This window comes from Sus scrofa, chromosome 7 (assembly GCF_054392235.1).
Source record: "Sus scrofa isolate SSC_HxYL_T2T_F1_AM1 chromosome 7, Sscrofa_HxYL_maternal_Yorkshire_Landrace_v2.0, whole genome shotgun sequence".
Taxonomy (NCBI): Eukaryota; Metazoa; Chordata; class Mammalia; order Artiodactyla; family Suidae; genus Sus; species Sus scrofa.
In genome coordinates this window covers 33621121-33642729 of record NC_139389.1, presented here as the reverse complement: position 1 = coordinate 33642729, position 21609 = coordinate 33621121, and the positions used below count along the sequence as shown (strand labels likewise).

The following is a 21609-nucleotide window of genomic DNA, read 5'->3' as shown; positions in this document are numbered from 1 at the left end:
CTGTTCTGATTGGCTAGTACTAAGTCCGTTTCCCCCCGCCACCCCCTTAACACCCCTGCCCCATGTTTCTTAAAGTTTCACTTTGAGTCGTGAGATGGCTAGTTTTGTGTCACCCGGCTATGGTACCCAGGTCCAGTCTAGACATTACTGCGAAGGTATTTTTTTCAGATAAGATTAACATTTAAACATTTAGATTTAGTTAAGTAAAGCAGATTACCCTCCATAATGTGAGTGGACTTTCTAAGCAGCTGAAAGCCTTAAGAGAAAAAGAATGAAGTTGTCTAAGAGGAAACTGCTTCCACACTGTCTTTGGACTTGAGCTACCACATCAGCTCTTCCTAGATCTCTGGCCTTCCCTAGAGATTTTGAACTTGCCAGCTCTCACATGAGTCAGTTACTTAAAGTAGATCTCCCTTGATAGATAGATAGATATAGATATAGATATGTCTCCTGTTGGCTCTGATTCTGTAGAAAACCCTGACAAATATATTTCCTAGAGAAGGCTGTTTCCCAGATAAATCCACTTTTTTTTCCATGTCAATGCAGTTTTAGAAAATTGATTCTCCACACTCTGTCACTGAGTTTTTGAGTGTACAAGCTCTGTATTACACATACATAGACTACATACAACGCTGTCCTAAACATTTTTGGTTGACTATTGCTGAACCAGTTTCCAATGCTTCTGAATAAGCCCAGTGGAGTGAAAATATTTTTCTTCTTACCATATATGTTCATCATCAGAGAGTTAAGAATTTGGTAAGGAGGACTGAAGATAATCCATATATCTTAGCTTATTATATAAAATAGAACATGTTTATTAGATTCTAAAAAATTATTATAAAAATAATATGTATGCATTGGAAAGAGATGCTGCAAATGTAGGAAGAAATCTAAGTATTCTTAATCCCTACTCTCCCGTTTTAAATCCTGACCTCCCATCTGAATACTTTTATTATATTCTCTGTTTAACTGGATGGAAAAAAAAGGGGGAATTATTTAATATTTGTCATGGAAGTACATAGGAAATTGTTCTCGGAACAATATATATATGTCATATGTGTGTATTTGTTGCTTTCCTTTTTTCTTTCTTTCTTTTTTAGGGCTGCATGTGGAAGTTACTGGGTGAGGGGTTGAGTCGGAGCTGCACCTGCGGCTTACACCACAGCCACAGCCGCAGCCACAACAACATGAGATCTGCCCCAGCTTGTGGCAACACCGGATCCTTAACCCACTGAGAGGGGCCAGGGATTGAACCTGGGTCCTCATGGATACCAGTCAGGTTCGTTACCACTGAGCCACAAGAGGAACTTCTAAAATGATGTTTTTTAAATGAAACTTCTGAATCTTGTGCCTGATTTCATTTCTTTCTTTGTTTTCGCTACCCCATAGCTCAGAGCCATTTTTTTTTTTTTTAACTCATCTACAGCTGGCTGATAAACAAGTCCTGTTACACTGGCTCTCTGGGGGGGAAAAAAAAAACCAAAAAAGTTCTGGCATGTAGCATTGTTGGTTTCTGTAGTATAAATATTTCCATCATGGTCAATGTCAAGCTACCAATAGTTAACAACTGCCTTTCAAAATTCCCGAATGTGGAGTTCTCGTCTTGGTGCAGTGGAAATGAATCCAACCAGGAACCATCCCTGGCCTCGCTCAGTGGGTTAAGGATCTGGTGTTGCCTTGAGCAGCTCAGATCCTGTATTGCTGTGGCTGTGGCATAGACCAGCAGCTATTGCTCTGACTGGACCCTTAGTCTTAGAACTTCCATATGCCATGGGTGTGGGCCTAAAAAGCAAATAAATAAATAAATAAAAATTTCCTGAATGTCTTACAAATTGCTCTTGTTAGGCGGCACAGGACAGCTCCAGCATATCACTTTTTTTTTTTTTTAAATGATATTCATACCCCTTGGCTTCATTATTTCTTATTTTTATTTTCTCTTTGTTCCAATTTCTTTTTCTTCTTTTTAAATTGTGCCTGCCCCTATAAGCTGCATTAAGTCCTTTTTGGAATGAGGAGCACAAGAACGCAATTCTTTGGCTAATAAAGAAAACGATGGCCATCTAATTTCTTTTCTTTTCCTTTTTTTTTTTTTTTTTTTTTAGCCACCTTGTTGCATATGGAGTTCCTCAGCCAGAGATCAGATCCCAGCTGTAGTTGCAACCTATGCCACAGCTATGGCAGTGCTCCATACTTAATCCACCGTGCTGGGGCCAGGGAATCGAACCTGCATCCTGGCACTGCAGAGACACCAAAGATCCTGTTGCATCACATCAGGAACTCTGCCATCTAATTTGCTGGAGTTCCCTCTGTGGCCCAGCCGAAATGAATCTGACTAGCATCCATGAGGATGGGGTTCAATTCCTGGCCTCGCTCAGTGGGCTAAGGATCTGGTATTGCTGTGGCTGTGGCTATGGTGTAGGCTGGCAGTTGCAGCTCTGATTCAACCCCTAGCCTGGGGACTTCCATGTGCCATGGTGTGGCCCTAAAAAGCAAAAAATAAAACAATAGGAGTTCCCATCGTGGCACAGTGGTTAACGAATCCGACTAGGAACTATGAGGTTGTGGGTTCGATCCCTGGCCTTGCTCAGTGGCTTAAGGATCTGGCGTTGCCATGAGCTGTGGTGTAGGTAGCAGATGCGGCTCGGATCCCGCGTTGCTGTGGCTCTGGTGTAGGCTGGTGGCTACAGCTCCAATTGGACCCCTAGCCTGGGAACCTCCATATGCTGAGGGAGCAGCCCTAGAAAAGGCAAAAAGACCAAAATAAATAAATAAATAAGTAAACCAATAAAAATAAAGTAAAATAAAATGTCTAAATCTTGGGAGTTCTCCAGTGGCCTAGGAGTTAAGAATGTAGGTTGTCACCACGGTGGCTTGGGTTTGATCCCTGGCCTGGGAATTTCTGCATGCTGTGGGCACAGACAGAAAAAAAAAAAAAAAAAAAAAAAAAAAAAAAGGTTTAAATTTTACTTCTGTTCTCAAAGTCTCTGCTGTGCTGTTACGGATTCGAGGAACACGCATGTGCAGCTCAGGGGGCACCCCGGTCGTCACAAGGGTTCACACCTAGAATCAGGGAATCCCCTTCTCCAGCTCTCACTTGGGAGATACCCCTCCACACTCCTGCCCACAGGGGCCCCTTTTCTTAGTTCCTCTGGCCATAGCAATGGTCTTTTTCTCTGAGAGTCAACTCAGCAGGGCTGCTCCACAATTGATATTTGACTTCAGGACAGAGCCGTGAGAGGAAAGAAGAAAAAACTGAACACTCCATTCCCCGCAATTCCAGCTTTGCCCCTCCAAGTTTTGACCCTCTCCACAATCCACCTGCTTTTGCTGATTTTTTGGAGTTGTTTAGTACTTGCTTTTGTCTATTCCCCAGAGTTTCGTTGTGATCAGTGAGAGATATAGGCTCTTAAGTTATGTTAAACTTCAAGATAATTTAAATATCATGACTAGAAAGAACTCAAGGCTCTCGTAATGTTAAATTATTTTTCTGCAAACCAAATACACACTCTCAAGGACATAAGAGTGTTTTAGGGTATTTTGAATGTGTATGTTTAGCCTGGGATGTTAGAAAAGCAAACAGAAGCTTCCTGGGTAGCCTACTAGAATTTCTGTTAAATACATTTCCCAAGCGCTCACTTACGAGCAAAACGGCATTGAATGTCAAAGCTGTAAACCCCCTTAGAAGTCACTCAACGCCTTCATTTGACAGAAGAGAAAATGAGGGCTCCGAGAAGGGAACTCATTTGTCCTGTCGCTCAGGAAGACCATGCCAAAGACAGGACCAGAACTCAGCTTGTTCAATACAGTTACTCAAGTATCTAGTAACAGCTTCCTAAGTGTCAAATCATAGTCTGAATTAACTAGTGCAGATTTCAAGGAGGAGAGGAGGGAGCTCGTGTTGTAGCATAGCAGGTTAAGAACCCGACTGGTATCTGTGAGGATGCAGGTTCAATCCCTGGCCTCACTCAGTGAGATAAGAATCCTGCATTGCTTCAAGCTGCAGCGTAGGTCACAGATGTGGCTTGGATCTGGCATTGCTGTGGCTGTGGTTGTGGCTGGCACCTGTAGCTCCGATTTGATCCCTAGCCAGGGAATGTCCATATGCTACAGAGGCAGCTGATTAAAAAAAAAAAAATACACAGAGACACATATTAATCAAACTAACCAAAATTAAAGACAAAGAGAAAATCTTGAAAGCAGCTAGGGAAAAGAAACAAGTAACATACAAGGGAACCCCAATAAGGTTATCGGCAGATTTTTCAGCAGAAACTCTGCAGGCCAGAAGGGAGTGGCATGATATACTTAACGTGATGAAAAGAAAACACCTCCAACCAAGATTATTTTACCCAGCAAGGCTCTCATTCAGATTTGAAGGGGAAATCAAAACCTTCACAGATAAGCAAAAGTTGAGAGAATTCAGCAACACTAAACCAGCCTTACAACAAATACTAAAGGAACTTCTCTAGGCAGAAAAGAAAAGACAGCAACAGGAAACAAAAATTCCACAAATGACAAGGCTCACCAGTAAAGGTATATATATATACAGTAAAGATACGAAATCATCCATGCACAATTATACCACCAAAATCAGAAACCATGAGAAGAGGTGGGTACAAATGCAGGACACTGGAGATGAACTTGCAATTAAGAGAACAACAACTTAAAACAATCTCATATACATATAGACTCTTATCAAAACTTCAAAATAACTGCAAACCAAAAATCTACAACTGATACACCAACAAGGAATCTCTGAAGAATAAATATATCTCATAGTAAATAAGTGCATAATTCACCATGAAGGGGGTTATTTGACATCATTCTTGGAGTGCTGAGGTCTTCTTAGAACTGATTCTGACTTCCTCTCCATCAAAGAATTTATGATAATTATAATTAAATAATGCAACTGTACAATTAAATAATACAGTTCTACAATTGTATTATTAATAACCATTTCTTGCCATGGTACAATGTAAAGTCTATAATGTCTTGTTTATCACATCACCTAGAATGGTGTAATGCCTTTATTGAAGAATCAATAAGATGTAACAAATTGTGAGGACATATTTATATAGTTATACTTTTTTTTTTTGTCTTTTTGCCATTTATTGGGCCACTCTCGAGGCATATGGAGTTCCTAGGCTAGGGGTCTAATTGGAGCTGTAGCCACTGGCCTACACCAGAGCCATAGCAACACGGGACCCGAGCTGAGTCTGCAACCTACACCACAGCTCACGGCAATGCCAGATCTTTAACCGACTGAGCAAGGCCAGGGATCGAACCCGCAACCTCATGGTTCCTAGTTGGATTCGTTAACCACTGTGCCATGATGGGAACTCCTAGTTATACTGTTTTTTAACCAATTTATGCATTTTATATTTTACTTATTTTCAGAGGGTGTATTATTTTTGTTATTCTTAGCAGTTATTCTTTATATTATGCTATATAAAATATTTAATGTTATATAAGGCTTTCCTCTTTATACATTTTAGATGCATAATATACACAATTTTAATATAATGCTAATTTTTAAAGAAAAATTGAAATGTAATAGATAATACTAAATAGTAAAGATGAAAGCCATTAAAAGAAAAAGGATACAATATATGAAGCTTGAGAAAGTAGAAAGTTGTATGTAGTGGTAAAGAAAGGACATATGCCAAACTAAATCCCACATCTCAGTTTTTGCACTTGCCAGGAACTATTCTAGGCTCTCCTCTATCCTACGTAGAAGTAGCTATAGTATCTATAGAATGTATTTTTGTTTGGGTTCTAAGAGATAAAGTTTATTTATTTATTTATTTGTTTATTTATTTATTTTTTGGTCTTTTTGCTATTTCTTGGGCCACTCCCGCGGCATATGGAGTTTCCCAGGCTAGGAGTCTAATCGGAGCTGTAGCCACCAGCCTACGCCAGAGCCACAGCAACTCGGGATCCAAGCCGCATCTGCAACCAACCTACACCACAGCTTACGGCAACACCGGATCGTTAACCCACTGAGTGAGGCCAGGGATCAAACCCGCAACCTCATGGTTCCTAGTCGGATTCGTTAACCACTGCACCACGACAGGAACTCCAGAGATAAAGTTTATAAGCCTTTAGCTAATGCCTGCTTCATTCAGTAAATGTAGTTTTGGGGTTACTGCTATTATCTGAAAGTCACAAGTGTCCCCACCCCCAATATATGTAAGTATTTATCATATTTTGACCTAGAGATGAATGCATGCATTATGAAAGAATTTTTTTTTTTGTTTTTTGTTTTGTCCTTTGTCTTTTTGAGGGTTGCACCTGTGGCATATGGAGGTTCCCAGGCTAGGGGTCTAATCGGAGCTGTAACTGCCAGCCTATGCCACAGCCATAGCAACACCAGATCTGTGACCTACGCCACAGCTCACAGCAACGCCGGATCCTTAACCCACTGAGCAAGGCCAGGGATCGAACCTGCAACGTCATGGCTCCTAGTCGGATTCGTTTCCACTGCGCCACGATGGGAACACCCTATGAAAGGAATTCTTTTACATGTGAGTTTGCAGGTGCTTTTCACTAATTCTCACATGTGTGTCTTAGTTACCTATCGGTCTTAGCCTGAAGGAAGGAATGCCAGCTCAATTGCACTTTCATCCTCTGAGCGTCAGAATGAGACTTTATATCATTTTTAATATTTCAAAATCACTCAAAACATGATGGCCTGTCACGTATAGGGTTCTTCCTAGTTCCAGCATCCTCCCGATGCACTTTCCTCTGGGAAAGATGTTTGCAAGCTGGGCACAAAAGAATAAAAAGGATAAGCTACCATCTGTGAGGGAAGAAGCTCCCTTCCCAAGCTTCATCTCGCCGAGCACCCACTGACCATACCAGGTTCCGGGCCCAGAACGTTTATTACAAAATACAGCAGGGAGGTCTGAGGAAGAGTCACTCGTCATAGAATTTTGGCAGCTCATTGCCCAAGATTACTCGATGGTCCACACCAGCAGCTGTAATGGTGACCAGATAGATGACACCCCCGCTAGAGCCATCCCGGTTCATGGCCAGAGCAATAGCTGCAGAGGGTTTCAAGTTGGAGAGAGAAGAGAGAATGGCTTAGCTTTAAAAATCTTTTCCTTTCCTTGCTGTCTATATGCCTACTACCACTTTCAGACTTCAAAATCCCGTCTCCTAGAGATGCATATTTCATGGTGTACTGGTGAACCCACTTAAAAATCTTCATCTCTGGCATCTCCTGATGTCCATGGTCTCAACACTCTTGCCACGAGTGATTTCAAGTGTAAATAGATAAACAAGTAGCTCACAAATTCTTGCATATTTAGCAATCGCCTCTTAAGAGCTGGCGCACTGGTTCTTGTAGTCACCATATAACTTAACTTGGTGTGCTCACAACAGTCCTAGTTTATGCCGTTTGTCCTGAAATCCCATCTAGTTCACCACCGGCCCTGCCCCCTTTCACTCTCAAAGCGTCCCAGTGTGGCTATTTAATTAAATGGTCACCCGCATATTCCTCTTCCTGTTCCTTGTACTCTGCTTCCTTCCCATATTTAACTCCTGCCCCGGGTTAGTTACCATTTGTGGTGAAGCGCCTGCACTCCTCAGGGGACATGCCTGGCTTATATGCCGCGTCCACATAACCGTAGATGTAGGTGCTGCCAGAGCCACCGATGGCAAAGGGCTGTCGAATCAGCATTCCTCCCATGGTTCCATATACCTGGGGGCGGGGGGCATCCTACAGGTCAGACTGTGAAAGCATCAATCCTCTACTTACCACCAAGACAAGCAGGTGGGCTCCCCACTCTGCAATGAAGCCCCAGCATCCTCCACCCTTATCCTTTGCGTCTATACCATGCTTTTAGAGGCAGCATCTTTGAAACTCATTGCTAGAATGACATAGGACCTCCATCTCCCTCTCTGGGGGAGAGAGGAACCCCCAGGGAAGGAGTACATTGGGAGGGACTCACCTGGCCCCCTTCACGTTGGTCCCAGCCGGCTACCATGAGATGTGCAGATAGGTCCTCCCGATATTTATAGCTGATGTTCCTCACCACGTTTGCAGCAGCCAGAACAAGTGGAGGTTCTTCCAGTTCCATTCTAAAGGAAGTGTTAGGCGTAGGCGTCAAGATAATTTCCGGGAGTTCCATCCTCCCAGGTCATTACCATCCTCCCGGGTCATTACCATCCTCCCTGCCAAGTGACACCTGAAACTTACAGCTGCAAAGATCCTAACTCCAGTTCCCCTCCCACGTGTACAGGCGAACCAGTCTCACATCACCAATGGGTAAGATTTCATTTATTTCCTTCCTTTACCCTGTCCCACCCCCACTCCCTAGTGACATAACTCTCTTGGCTGCAAGAACGCTGCCCATGTGGGGAAAAGCAGATAAGCTTTACTTCTGCCCCAAATGACCTTGGTTTCTCGCAGGTCACTGCCTGATATTATGGTGGGCCATGGTGTCATTACCTTCCTCATTATTTATATGAGGGTACTGGTTTGCAGTTTTCAAACCCCTTTCCTGCTCATCACTTGATCTAGTGAGGTAGGGTAGGTACTATTAATATCTCTACTCTACAGGTGCAGAAACCAGCTTCAAGAGATTTAAGTGCCAGTTCAAGGCTAATAAAAGCGGGAGCCAAAACAAGAATTTTTCATTTTCCACTGCAGTGTTCCTGGACCAGGACACTGTATAGGGGTTCACTGGTTGGGGAAGCTCTAGCTGGGGTGGACTGAGGACCCCAAAGCTTCATACCCATGGAGCTCCAGCTGGTAGGCGGCCATGTCCGCTATGGCCTGAGCATCAGCGGCTGAGCCAGAGAGCGCACAGTAGATTCGATGATGCAGGGGGGACAGCTTGTCAAACACTCGGTTTACCACCGCCTCTCTGTCAAGAAGAAGGCAGAAGTCAGCAATGTCAGAAGTGCCCAAATTCTTGATGTTAATCTCTCAGTGTTTCTCAAATTTACTCCATAAGAGAACACCTTCAGAATACATTACATTTAATGCATGAATGAAAGCCAAAAGCAAAGAATCATCTCAAATAAATGAAACGCTGCAGGCGATGGTCAAAATTAGACTTATTTTCAGTCTTAGACTTTTACGATAAAACAAAAAAAAAAATTAAGAATAATGTTTCCCTGCAGTTCCTGTCGTGGCTCAGTGGTTGACGAATCCGACTAAGAACCATGGGGTTGCGGGTTCGATCCCTGGCCTCGCTCAGTGGGTTGGGATCCGGCGTTGCCGTGGGCTGTGGTGTGGGTTGCAGATGCAGCCTGGATCCTGTGTTGCTGTGGCTTTGGTGTAGGCCTGGCGGCTACAGCTCCAATTAGACCCCTAGCCTGGGAACCTCCATATGCCGTGGGCTTGGCCCTAGAAAAATACGAAAAGACAAAAAAAAAGAATAATGTTCCCCTTATTAATTTTTCTTTGCTATTAACCATCTGGAGGAAGTTATGTGTTCTATGGGAACATTAAATAGTATTGACCAAATCCTATATATATATATTTTGTATGTGAGGAAACTAGCCAGAAGGGAGGAAGATGAAATTAGTTCAACACACAGTGGATGAGAAAACACAATATCTGCCTGGCAGAAGCATTTTTTTCTATCTCTAAACACAGGTGGCAAGAAGGTCTCTGAAATCTCTACCCCCCAAACCCTTTAGAGTCCCGAAAAAATACCCACCCAATATCTTATTATAGTGGCCTTTCTGAAAGGTTAAATCAGTGTCTCCAAAGCACCAGTTCATCAGTCTCTTCATGAATGGTTAAGAAAAACGTGTGTTTGGGACCATTAGCTTCCTTCCAAAAGTATACACCATCACTTGTACTTACCCTGCAGACACCCGGGAATCAGATCCCACCACGACGCCCCCATCAAACTCCACCGCCATGATGGTTGTCTGCAGAGACACAGAGGAGGGACTATCAGAGCAGGAAGAGCCTTGATCCCTTCATGTGGAGGGATCCCTTCCTTCTTGAGGAAACAGCCTCAAGAGAGGGGAGATGTCTGGCTCAAGGTCACACGGTCATTGAGGCCAGAGGGGACTTCCAGTATTGGATTTTTTTTTCCCTCCATCTTTCCATTTTCTCTCTTGTCTCTCCTGGCTGCAAGGGAAGGTCAGAGCCTGGCCATGGTATCACACAGAAGGAAGGGCATCCCTGAGCCCCAACCTTCCTAAGTGGAGTTCTTTGCATCGTAAAGAGAGAGACAGGGTGAGGTGCCTAGAGGCAGAAGGACTCCTTTTGATTAAAGGGTGGGGGAGGGCACTTCCAAGCACCCAGAGGCAGCTGTGCAAGTGAATTACCTCCACATCTGCTTGCTGTGTGTACAGCTGTGCTACCGACCCCCCCCCCCCCCCCAGCAAGTTACCGTGATCATCTTGGGAAACAAGGTAACAAGCTCTAGTTTTTTTTTTTTTTGGCCCGGAATCATCCATCCCACACCTTTCATCAGAAGTGAGCTTTCAGTTTATTGAACAATGGAAAACACCTCAGAGGTCAGTGGTTAGCATGGCCAGTGAAAAGGAAGGAGGAAAGAGCAAGAAGCACATGAGACAAAGGTTTCATTCAAGGATTTCTGATCAAGACGCAAATAGATATCTCAGTAGACAGGGGAAGGGATTTGTACCAAGGGAGCATTTGATTGGGGAGTTTGAGCTGACTTTTCCAGGTCAAGAAAGGAAATTAAGGAGAAGAAGAAAGAATGAAGGAGAATAAAGGTACAATTTTAACTCCCGTTGAGTTGGAAAGAACCTTTAGAAGAAACTGAGTCACTGAGAAGGTGAGTGACTCGTCCAAAGCACACAACTAAAACCCAGGTCTAGTTCTCATGCTTTGTTCTGACTTCTTACTCTCCACTGCTCATCTGGCTGTGAGGGGAGATTATCTGATTTATAAATGGTTTTATGGCTCTCCTTCTCACCACTCCATAAGTTACCTTGGCCCCCAGGGATATTAGCCTGAGTGTTCATTTTGACCTACTGATTGGTCATGAATAGCCCACCAGGGAACAGGGGCAACCCCATCCTAGAGGGTGTTGCTTTACAACAAAGCTGCTCTGACGCTGAGTGGTGGCAGTAGTTTGAGAGCAGAAGCCAGCCAGTCTTGGGCTGCCATCTGCCCCCCGGGGGCCCAACCTGGGCAAAAGTCCCCCGGCAGGTGTGTGCAAGACCTTGGAAAGGGAGCATGGCAGCGCCTGGGCCAAGCAGGAGCCTTCCTGGGCCCAGCTGGAGAAGGGCACTACCAGCTCACATAGAACCCCCATGATCAGACTATGAGTTACCCAAGGGCTGGCTTATCAAACGGTTGTGTCCCTTCTCCATTAGTACCCATACTCCCATCTCTCAAGCGCTGTCCTACTTCACCCAGGGCACAATTTCCTCATCTCTGTGCATCCTCTCCAACCCCCTCCCTTGATTTAACCATCCCCCCCCTCCAGTCCAGAGTGAAAGCGAAAGCGCTTTGGAACAGCTTCCCCTTAACGCTTCCACCTAAGGGCCAATGCACCCCCTTTCTACCAGCCTCGCGTGCCCAGTCCCTTCGCGGACCCCTAGACGACCCCCTCCAGAACAGAGACGCCTGTATTCATTTCAGGGTGCAAGCAGCTGGCTGCTACAAGCTATCTCCTCACGCTTGTTAGTCTTCAAATTTACTCCTTGGCGCTTCCAGGGTCCCCTTGTCGCTCCACCCCTCTGCTGGCCCTCAAGCCCAGACTCATTACCCCAGTGTGGACTTCTCCGGCCCGGGGTAAGTCCCCAGTAGGTCCTCCAGCCCGCAGCATCCCGGTGCCACGCTCCTCGCTGCCTTGGGCACTGGTTTCCGACCTGGGACAGCACGGGGTGAGCTGCCTTACAGCCCCGCCCCTTCACCACGCCCGCCAGGGGGCGCCCGGGTCCGCTCCTTGCGGCTTCGCACCCCTGCGCCAACCTGTGTGGTGCAGGTCTGCCCGGAGACAGATGACGTAAGATCCCTACCAAAGGGCTGGGGTGAAAAAGTCCAGACCATTGGATCCCGCAAGAGGAGGCAAGGAAAGAAGGAGGGTCTGGCGTTGGTGATAGTGAAGGTGGAGCGCCAGGGCTCCTCCCCCAAACCTCAGATCTGATGCCAACGCCCTCCTCCAAAATAGTCCGGGCTGGCCGCCTTGGGGAAGTGGGCGGGTCTAGTGAGCCGGCGGCCGCTTTCGTTTTCCCTTTCCCATAAACCGCTTGCTTCCAGCTCGCTGAGGCGGTCCAGGTCGGTTCCCGGGACTTTCCGAGATCCCCGCCCCGGCCCGCCCCTGGACCCTCCCCGCTGCGGGTCCGGGCCTGCTCGGGCACCCACTCCGACAGCATCCAGAGAATCCAGCCCAGCAGGGATAGCGAGAGCCCCAGGCCGGGGGTCGACCTCGTACGGCCAATGGCCAGCTCGGGGTCCTCCGCTCCCTGCGGGTGTCTCTGCGTCTCCCGAGCTTCCCTCCCTTGGCTGGGGGCAGCGCTGCTGCTTCTCGCCGACTGGGTGCTGCTCCGGCCGGCGCTGCCCCGGATATCCTCCCTGCTGCTGCCCCCAGCGCTGCCGCTGCTCCGGGTCTGGGTGGTGGGCCTGAGCCGTTGGGCTGTGCTGTGGTTGGGGGCCCGCAGCGTCCTCAGGGCGACGGTTGGCTTCCGGGAGAAAAGCACAGGACTTCGGGGATGGCTGGCAGCTTTGGAGCCGCTGGCGGCGGCTCTGGGCTTGGCTCTGCCGGGACTTGCCTTGTTCCGAGAGTTGGGCTCGGGAGCGGCTGACAGCACGCGGCTACTGCACTGGGGGAGTCGCCTCGATGCCTTCGCCCTCAGCTATGCGGCGGCATTGCCCGCGGCCGCCCTGTGGCATAAGCTTAGCAGCCTTTGGGTGCAAGGAAGTCACAGAGGCTCTGGAGTGACAGTGAGCCGGCTTCTCGGCTGCCTGGGCTCAGAGATCCGCCACCTCTGGCTCCTTCTGACCCTGGTGGTCCTCTCCAGCCTTGGTAAGGGGGATGCGGGGGGAGGGAGAGGGAGGCTAGAGGGCTGGGTAGGAATCAAGCCTAACGGTCAGTGAGATAGACAGGTGTGAGTTCTCGGAAATGTGGATAAGAGCAAGCCCACCCCGCTCAGGTCCACTTGGTGGAGAGGAAAGAGCCCTGGACTGGGTGGGAGTCAGGAGTCCTGGACTCCAGTGCTGCTCAGGTGTTGCTTCACTGGCCACCTTGGGCGAGCTCTTTCCTCCTACCATCCTAGGCTTCTTAATTAACCCTCTAAAGGTCTGGTGAGGCCACAGGATTACGAGTTCCCCGGGGGCCCATTCCAGTGCCGAGAGTGTGCGCTGTTTCTGCAGGATAATGGGCAAGGGTGAAGGGAGGATGGGCGGGAGGTGCAGCCTGGTTAGAGCTGAGCTGCTTAGGCTGCTTAGACTTGCTCTTTCTGACCCGCCCATCTCTCCTCTCCCTCCCCAGGGGAGATGGCCATTCCGTTCTTCACAGGCCGGCTCACTGACTGGATTCTACGAGATGGGGCAGGTGCTGCCTTCACGCAGAACCTAACTCTCATGTCCATCCTCATCATAGCCAGGTCTGACTGCTGAGCTTGGAAGGCTGGGGACGGGGGACCCTGAAAAGGGCGCAGTTGGAAGTTGGGGCCGCCCTCCAAAGTGCACTTCTACGGGGTCCCTGACCGACCGGCCCTCCTTCTTTGTCTCCCTCTAGCTCGGTGCTGGAGTTCGTGTGCGACGGGATCTATAACAGCACCATGGGCCGCGTGCACAGCCACCTGCAGGGAGAGGTGTTTCGGTCTGTCCTGCGCCAAGAAACAGAGTTTTTTCAGAAGAATCAAACAGGTGTCTTATGAACCTCTTTCATTATCCGTCTGTTTTCTATTTGTATCCCCACACTTCATCTTTTACTTATAATCTTGATCTTTCTCTCACACACACACAAATGGTGTCCCTTTTTATTCTTGATGTACTTCAAGAGCAAGATATGCTCTTTACCTTTAGAAAAGCCTACTGTTGGAGTTCGCCGGTGGCTCAGCGGGTTAAGGATCTGGTGTTGCCACTGCTGTAGTTCTGTGGCTGCTGTGGCTCAGATCGCTGCTGTGACTCAGTTTGCTTCTATGGCGAGGTTCCATCTGGCCAGGGAAATTCTGCATGCTGTGGGAAGGGCAAAAAAAAAAAAAAAAAAAAAAAAAAAAAAAAGACAAAACCAAAAACACAATAAAACAAAAAAAAAAAATGATTAACCTACTGTTTCCACCCAAGATTTTTCCATAAACTATCCCTATAAGTGTATTTAGGTAGAATTTCAAACCTGGAAATTTTGAGATTAGAGAGTCTAGCTGACTCATTTTACAGAGAAGTGAAATGAGGTCTAGACCTAAATGCCAACATTTGCATGGATGCACATGGATGAAGACAAACTTGAGAGCAGAACCCATGTCTTGATTCCCAATCCAGTGCTTGCTGTGGTTTCCTGGACTGCTCTCTAGTAGTCTCTCCATTTTTCTCCAGCTCTTGTATGACCAGCTTAAGTTCTTCCTACCTATGAGCATGGTATATACAAGTTCTTTAAGGAACAGACACCTGTCAGAGAAACAGAAGTTCACATGGGCATCCATTTCTTTAAAAATTTTTTTTTCTTTTATGACTGCACCTGTGGCATATGGAAGTTCCTGGGCCAGGGGTTGAATCAGAGCTACAGGTGAGGCCTGTGCCAGTCATGGCAACACCTGATCCAGCATCTGTGACCTACGCCACAGCTTGTGGCAACAGCTGGTCCTTAACCCACTGAGCGAAGCCAGGGTTCCAGCCTGCAACCTCACAGAGACGGCGTCAGGTCCTTAACCGCTGAGCCACAGTGGGAACTCTGGGCATCAATTTCTTTATAGTTAAAACGAAGGTCTTTGGCCAGGCTTTTCCACTCTAACACATTTTTCTTGCATTATGTTTCAGTCCTCCCCCAACCACAGACCTTGTTTTCCTGACCTTCTTTGTCTTTTTTTTTTTTTTTTTCCCCGCTATTTCTTGGGCCGCTCCCGCGGCATATGGAGGTTCCCAGGCTAGGGGTCGAATTGGAGCTGTAGCCACCGGCCTACGCCAGAGCCACAGCAACGCGGATCCGAGCCAAGTCTGCAACCTACATCACAGCTCACAGCAACGCCGGATCGTTAACCCACTGAGCAAGGGCAGGGATCGAACCCGCAACCTCATGGTTCCTAGTCGGATTCGTTAACCACTGCGCCGCGACGGGAACTCCTTTTCCTGACCTTCTTAGAACACTGTGTTGATGCCCTTCGCTGTGGCACCTGGCTCATTGCTCGTCGCTCCCATCACTCTGAGCCTCCTGTTCACTCCACTCTCTTCTCTTGAACCCTTGGCAGGTGCCATCACATCTCGGGTAACAGAGGACACATCCACTGTGAGTGTGTCTCTGAGTTCGGAGCTGAGCCTCTTGCTGTGGTACCTCGCACGGGGACTGTGTCTCTTAGGGCTCATGCTCTGGGGGTCACCTCCCCTCACCATGGTCACCCTGGCCGCCTTGCCACTGCTTTTCCTTCTGCCTGAGAAGCTGGGGAAATGGCACCAGGTATGTCTAGGGAGTTGCCTCAACCTACACTGACCCTCATCCCAGACTTGGTGGGCTCAGATCCCTTTCCTGGCACCTTCACTGGTTCTCCTCTTTGTGGGACTCCTTGTCCCTGTCGTCCATGTTCCCAGATTGCTCAGTGTTGATCTTCACATCCCTTGTGTCTTCTCTTCTAATGCCTGCCCACAATCTGTCTTTAAGAACATGATCACCCATCTCAAGAATATGCTCCCCTACGACGCTTCTAAGTCATTTTCCTCTTCTCTGTATCCTTTAGTATCTGGGGGCCTGGCTGTGTCCCTTTGTCCCCTTGCCTTCCCTCTGCCACGTCTCACCTTTAAACTCTAATCGGATAACTCAGGTACTAGTGTCCCCTATGGTTTGTCAACAATCATGTGTGGCATCTCTGGTCCACGTCTCCACAGGTGCTGGCAGCACAGGTGCAGGAATCTCTGGCAAAGTCAAGCCAGGTGGCCATTGAGGTTCTGTCAGCTATGCCTACTGTCCGGAGCTTTGCCAATGAAGAGGGTGAGGCCCAGAAGTTCAAGCAAAAGCTGCAGGACATGAAGACACTCAACCAGAAGGAGGCCCTGGCCTATGCGGTCGACCTCTGGACCACCAGTGTGAGCACCTGCAGATGACTGCCTAGTCCCTTGTCCCCAAGATGCCTCAATGCCATTCCCTTTCCCATGACCCTGCTCCACACTCTTCCTCCACTGCCCAGTGGTTGGTTCAGTGGCCATATTCTAACAACCGGAGGCTCAGTCACCCTACTCACTGTTCCTAACCCCCTCCCCCCTTTTTAGGCGTGCTAGATGGCTTCCTTTCACTACGGTACACAAAAATCCACCCAACCCTCTCTTTAGGGAAGTGTTTTCCAAGGCCTTCTTTTGCCTCAAGGGGGTGCTCAGAGGACTATAAATTCTGGCACCCTGTCCCGTTTCATGCTGACACTACATGGATGCTAGTGAGAGTCCTGGGAGTAGCAGAAGCAAGGATGAGGGGCACCTGTGATGTAACCGAAAGCGAACACGACCAGCCATCAAGTTCCTATCACGATGCTGCCATTTTCCGGCTCTGTGACCAGGGGCTGGTGACTTCACTTCTCTGAGACTGTTTTCTCAGTTTTAAAAATGGCAGTGACCTAACCTTGTTTATGGGGCTTTTGATGCGACTATTAGATGACATTACATTCATGAAAGCCTTTTGTGCAGAGTAAATGCTTCCCAGACAAGGTGATAATGGTGATGGTAATAACGATTGGCTTCTTTTCTGTATAACTGAGTGAGACTCCGTGGCATTGCTATGGTTCATTCCTTTTTTTTGTTTATTTGTTTGTTTTTGCTTTTTAGGGCTGTACCTGAGGCATTTGGAGTTTCCCTGGCAAGGGGTCCAGTCGGAGCTACGGCTGCCAGCCTACCCTAGAGCTACAGCCACAGCAACACTAGATCCGAGCCACATCTTTGACCTACACCACAGCTCATGGCAACACCCGATCCTTAACCCACTGAGCGAGGCCAGAGATCGAACCCGCAACCTCCTGGTTCCTAGTTGGATTTGTTAACCACTGAGCCACGACGGGAACTCCAAGAACTTCTTATCTCCTTAATGCTAATGATTCTGCTTCTCTGCAGCCCCTCTAGATTTTTCTACAAAAGTCCCTTTTCTGTGTGGTCTCTCCACAGATCTCAGGGATGTTGCTGAAGGTGGGAATCCTGTATGTTGGCGGGAAGCTGGTGGCAGGTGGGGCTATAAGCAGCGGAAACCTCGTCACATTTGTTCTCTACCAGATCCAGTTCACCGAAGCTGTTCAGGTGAGGTCCTTCCATTCTCACATCCCAGGGCTTTTCCCTCCCCTGTCCCATCACCATCTGAGTCACCTTCCTTCCATGCTTTGCCCTTCTCACATCACATAATCCTGGCAGGCAGATTAGGTCCCTCCCCCACTACCTCCTCCCATCTCACTATTCATACCTCCCCTCCAGGTACTGCTGTCCACCTACCCCAGGGTACAGAAGGCTGTGGGCTCCTCAAAGGAAATATTTGAGTATCTGGACCGAATCCCTCGCTGCCCGGCCAGTGGATCGTTGACTTCCTTAAAGTCAGAGGGGCTTGTCAAGTTCCAGAATGTCTCCTTTGCCTACCCGAACCGACCAGAGGTCCCAGTGCTGCAGGTACAACCCACCAACCCCTGCACTCCACCAATCTTCCTCTCAGCTCGATCTGAATCGTCTTCCTGCCTTCAGTCTGCTTAACATCAGGTGTAGCTAGATCCTTCTTTACCCTTCAGAGGCAAAGATGAGCATCATCTGTTCCATAAAATTGCCCCAAACTCAAGACCTAGTTTGGATTTCCAGGGAGGACAGGAAAGGAGGCTTTCAGGGAGAAGGCTGTCATATCCTAAGGAACTGCTGCAAAATCTGTGTATCCATCTGGTCTTCCATCTTTCCTTTTTCTTGCCTTTTTTCTTCCTTTTTTTAATGGTCACACTGGGCCAGGAGCTGAAGTGAAGCTGCAGCTGCCGGCCTGCATCACAGCCACAGCAACACCGGCTCTGAGCCACTTCTGTGACTGAACGGGGCAGCTGCAGCCACACCAGATCCTTAACCCACTGGGCGAAGCCAAGGATTGAACCTGTATCCTCACGGACACTATGTCAGGGTCTTAACCTCCTGAGCCACAACAGGAACTCCTCCTTTTTCTTTCCATTTGTGATTTCAAATGTGATTTTTTTTTTCTTTTTTTCTCCTGGTCTCTGAGATTGAGTGTGCGGCATGGTCTTTGCCCTGGTCTTTGTCTCTTCTTCCATCTCTAGTCCACGGGGAGGTGGCATCGCTGAGGAGCAGAAGTCTGTGCATGTGGGAGGGTAGGAGTTGCTGTGTTTCTCCACTTTCCTCTTTTCTTCTCTGGGGTGAGACACTGACAAAACAATGGGCCAAGTCCATGACGCTCTTAAGGTTAGGGGCCTTGATCTGCCTCTTAGTGTGTGATTCTCTGGCCTCCAGGGCCTCACGTTCACTCTACGTCCTGGTGAGGTGACCGCCCTCGTGGGGCCCAATGGGTCTGGGAAGAGCACCGTGGCTGCCCTGCTGCAGAACCTGTACCAGCCCACGGAGGGGCAGGTGCTGCTGGGTGAGAAGCCCCTTCCTGAATATGAGCACCGCTACCTGCACAGACAGGTGAGCAAGAAGGTGGCACAGGGGAGGGCAGGGAGCTGCGAGTAAGAAGACCATGCTCACTGGGCACTCTGAAAGGAGTGCTGGGAATGACAGGAGATCCTGGGGGGGCGGGGGGTGTGTTCAGGAGAGAGGCTGTGTGATTTCATGATTTGTTCACAATAAAGATTTTCAGTCTTCAGTCTCCAGATCATCATACTCCTGTGTTCCTCGTTCTCTCATCATGCTTTGTCCCAGGTGGCTGCGGTGGGGCAAGAGCCACAGCTCTTTGGAAGAAGTTTTCAAGAAAACATTGCCTATGGCCTGAGCCAGAAGCCAGCAATGGAGGAAGTCATAGCTGCCGCCGTGGAGTCCGGAGCCCATAGCTTCATCTCCAAGCTCCCGCAAGGCTACGACACAGGTGCTCTCTCCTCTCATATCACCACCCAGGCATCTTTTTTGGGGGGGCTAGTTTTTTATGGCCACACCCATAGTCTGAATCCAAGCCTCGGATGCAACCTATGCAGCAGCTGCAGCAACGCCAGATCCTTTAACCCACTGCACCAGGCCAGGGATTGAACTGCACCTCCAAGGCGACCTGAGCCACAGCATTCGGGTTTTGTTTTGTTTTGTTTTTTTTTGCTTTTTTTTGGAGCTGCACCACAGCATATGGACATTCCCAGGCTAGGGGTCGAATCGGAGCTACAGCTGCTGACCTACACCACAGCTCATGGCAATGCTGGATCCTTAACCCACTGAGCAAGGCCAGGGATCTAACCCGAGTCCACGTGGATACTAGTTGGGTTCATAAACCACTGAGTCATGTCAGGAACTCCTGCAGTTGCATCCTTAACCCACTGTGCCACAGCAGGAACTCTTTTTTTTTTTAAATTTTATTTTATGGCTCAGACATCTTTACCTTTGTTGAAATCCAATAGTCTTGCCTTTATTCATCAGTATGAAGTTGTAAGAGCTTGTTTCTATGGCTCTTTCATCCTCATATCCTCAGAACTCCTTCACCTTCCCAGAACCTTCCCTATCCAGCTGTATCTGTTAGTCCGAGTGTGTGTGTGTGTGTGTGTGTGTGCACGCGCGTGCGTGCGTGCACATGTGCACACACGCTCGCGCATGCATGCAAGCACATGGATGCACATGTGTTTATCCAGCTCTTACCTGGGCACTTGTCTCTGCAGAGGTAGGTGAGGCTGGGAGCCAGCTATCAGGGGGTCAGCGACAGGCAGTGGCCTTGGCTCGAGCCTTGATCCGGAAACCACGGGTACTCATCCTGGATGATGCTACCAGTGCCCTGGATGCAAACAGTCAAGCACGGGTGAGAGAGTCATCTTCTTAATGCCTGTAACCCACCCAGTCCTCCTTCCTTCACTCATCCTTTGTTATTGTACTAACATCATAATCATCCAAACCAGTCTTTGCAATTCTCAGTTCCCCTTCGCTTCTCCCCAACATGCCTAGAGTCAGTTAAAAGAGACGATCCTCAGACTCTGAATCTGTGAAGCCAAACATAAAAGAAAAGATCCCATCATACCAATATTAGTTGAAATCTTACCATGTGCCAGAAATGTTAACAGGCCCTTTCCATGTACTCTCTCATTTAATTATTCATCGTGAATGCTTGTGAGCTGGCTGTTGTTATCTTCATCGAACAGATGCTAAAATGCAGGCTAAGAGAGGCTGAACAACCCACTCGATAGCATTCAGCTCAATGTTGAATAGCAGAGCCTGGACCCAAATTCGAGTCTGCCTGACTCGAATATTCATTCTCTTTACTACTCACTTATGTCTCCTTGAAAGAGAATATAAAAATTAGAGAGGAGAGGCTACTCAATACCCTTCATACTTATGAGTTTCACCATAGGACACGCTCTTGCCCCCTCATGTAAACCGTCCTTAACAGATCAAAAGTTGGACAGAGAAGCACTCAGAATGAGAAGCTTTGATTTTGGGGTTCCTGGCAGAAGTGGCAGTGATCCTGGCGAGGTCTGTCCCAGCTCTTCTGGGAGTGGTCCCCAGCTCTGACAGAGTCTGTGTTTTTTTCTCAGGTGGAGTCGCTCCTGTATGAAAGCCCTGAGCGGTACTCCCGGTCTGTGCTTCTCATCACCCAGCGTCTTAGTTCCGTGGAGCAGGCCAATCACATCCTCTTTCTGGAAGGAGGCACCATTGTTGAGGAGGGAACCCACCAGCAGCTCATGGCTAATAAGGGGCGCTATTGGACCATGTTGCAGGCTCCTGGTGGGTCAGATGCTCCTGAGTGAAGCTCTTCTCAGACCTGCACACTCCATCTCCCTCCCTTTTTCTCTCCTCTGTATAGTGGAGAATTTGAGAACAAGGGTCTTAACTAGAGGTGCAGCTGCTTCTGGGGGGAAGGGGGGGGTCACATTCTAAAATGTAACCCCCTAGGTAATGCCTGAGATTTTGGCATGAGTGTCACCCACTGTCCAAGCTCCTCTTGATAATGCAGATTTCCTGGGAGAAAACCGGGCTCCTAACTCTGTAGTGTAACTCCTTGGAGCCAGGTTGGTGTGGCTAGAACCCTGAAAATGAAGTGAAATATTTAAAATACGCAGAAAGGGAAGGTCAGCTCCTTTCGGGTCTCATCAGAAGCATGTGCTGGCCCATAAATACCCTGTGGATTCTTGGTATTTATAATAAAATTGGTGTTTCGTACTGTGGTCTCTGGAGTTTTCAGTGCACCGAATGGCTCAACATGTGTAGTGCATTTTTCAGGAGCGGGTCTCTCCCACCTTCAGCATCCTCAATGTTTCACAGCCCTAAGTGTGCCATCTTCCCCCTTAAGTTTTCTATTTCCTATGCTTACCCCCTCCCCTTCTCCATCCTCCTATGCCTGCCCCTAAGAACGAGCCAGACAGGGATACAGCGTG

At 48.0% G+C, this 21609-nt stretch overlaps 2 protein-coding genes across 3 annotated transcripts in view; one reads left to right on the top strand and one right to left on the bottom strand.

Annotated features, from left to right (window-relative positions):
* TAP1 (transporter 1, ATP binding cassette subfamily B member) overlaps positions 1-21394 on the top strand; it is a 682515-nt gene extending 661121 nt beyond the window's left edge. Inside the window, 11 exon segments of one of the 2 annotated variants that reach the window (NM_001044581.1) lie at positions 12360-12965; positions 13431-13545; positions 13680-13810; positions 15349-15554; positions 15980-16177; positions 17240-17368; positions 17540-17728; positions 18560-18733; positions 18968-19130; positions 19903-20039; positions 20770-20996. In NM_001044581.1, coding sequence (NP_001038046.1) covers positions 12380-12965; positions 13431-13545; positions 13680-13810; positions 15349-15554; positions 15980-16177; positions 17240-17368; positions 17540-17728; positions 18560-18733; positions 18968-19130; positions 19903-20039; positions 20770-20982 — 2241 coding nt within the window. In that variant the 5' untranslated portion in view covers positions 12360-12379 and the 3' untranslated portion in view covers positions 20983-20996. 2 annotated transcript variants of the gene reach the window in all.
* On the bottom strand, positions 6864-11951 carry PSMB9 (proteasome 20S subunit beta 9). Its single transcript, NM_001037961.1, is given in 6 exon segments — positions 6864-7040; positions 7558-7699; positions 7950-8079; positions 8736-8867; positions 9818-9885; positions 11706-11951. Coding segments are annotated over 6 exon segments (660 nt in total). The 5' UTR covers positions 11766-11951; the 3' UTR covers positions 6864-6912.
* Positions 21395-21609: the final 215 nt, after the last annotated feature.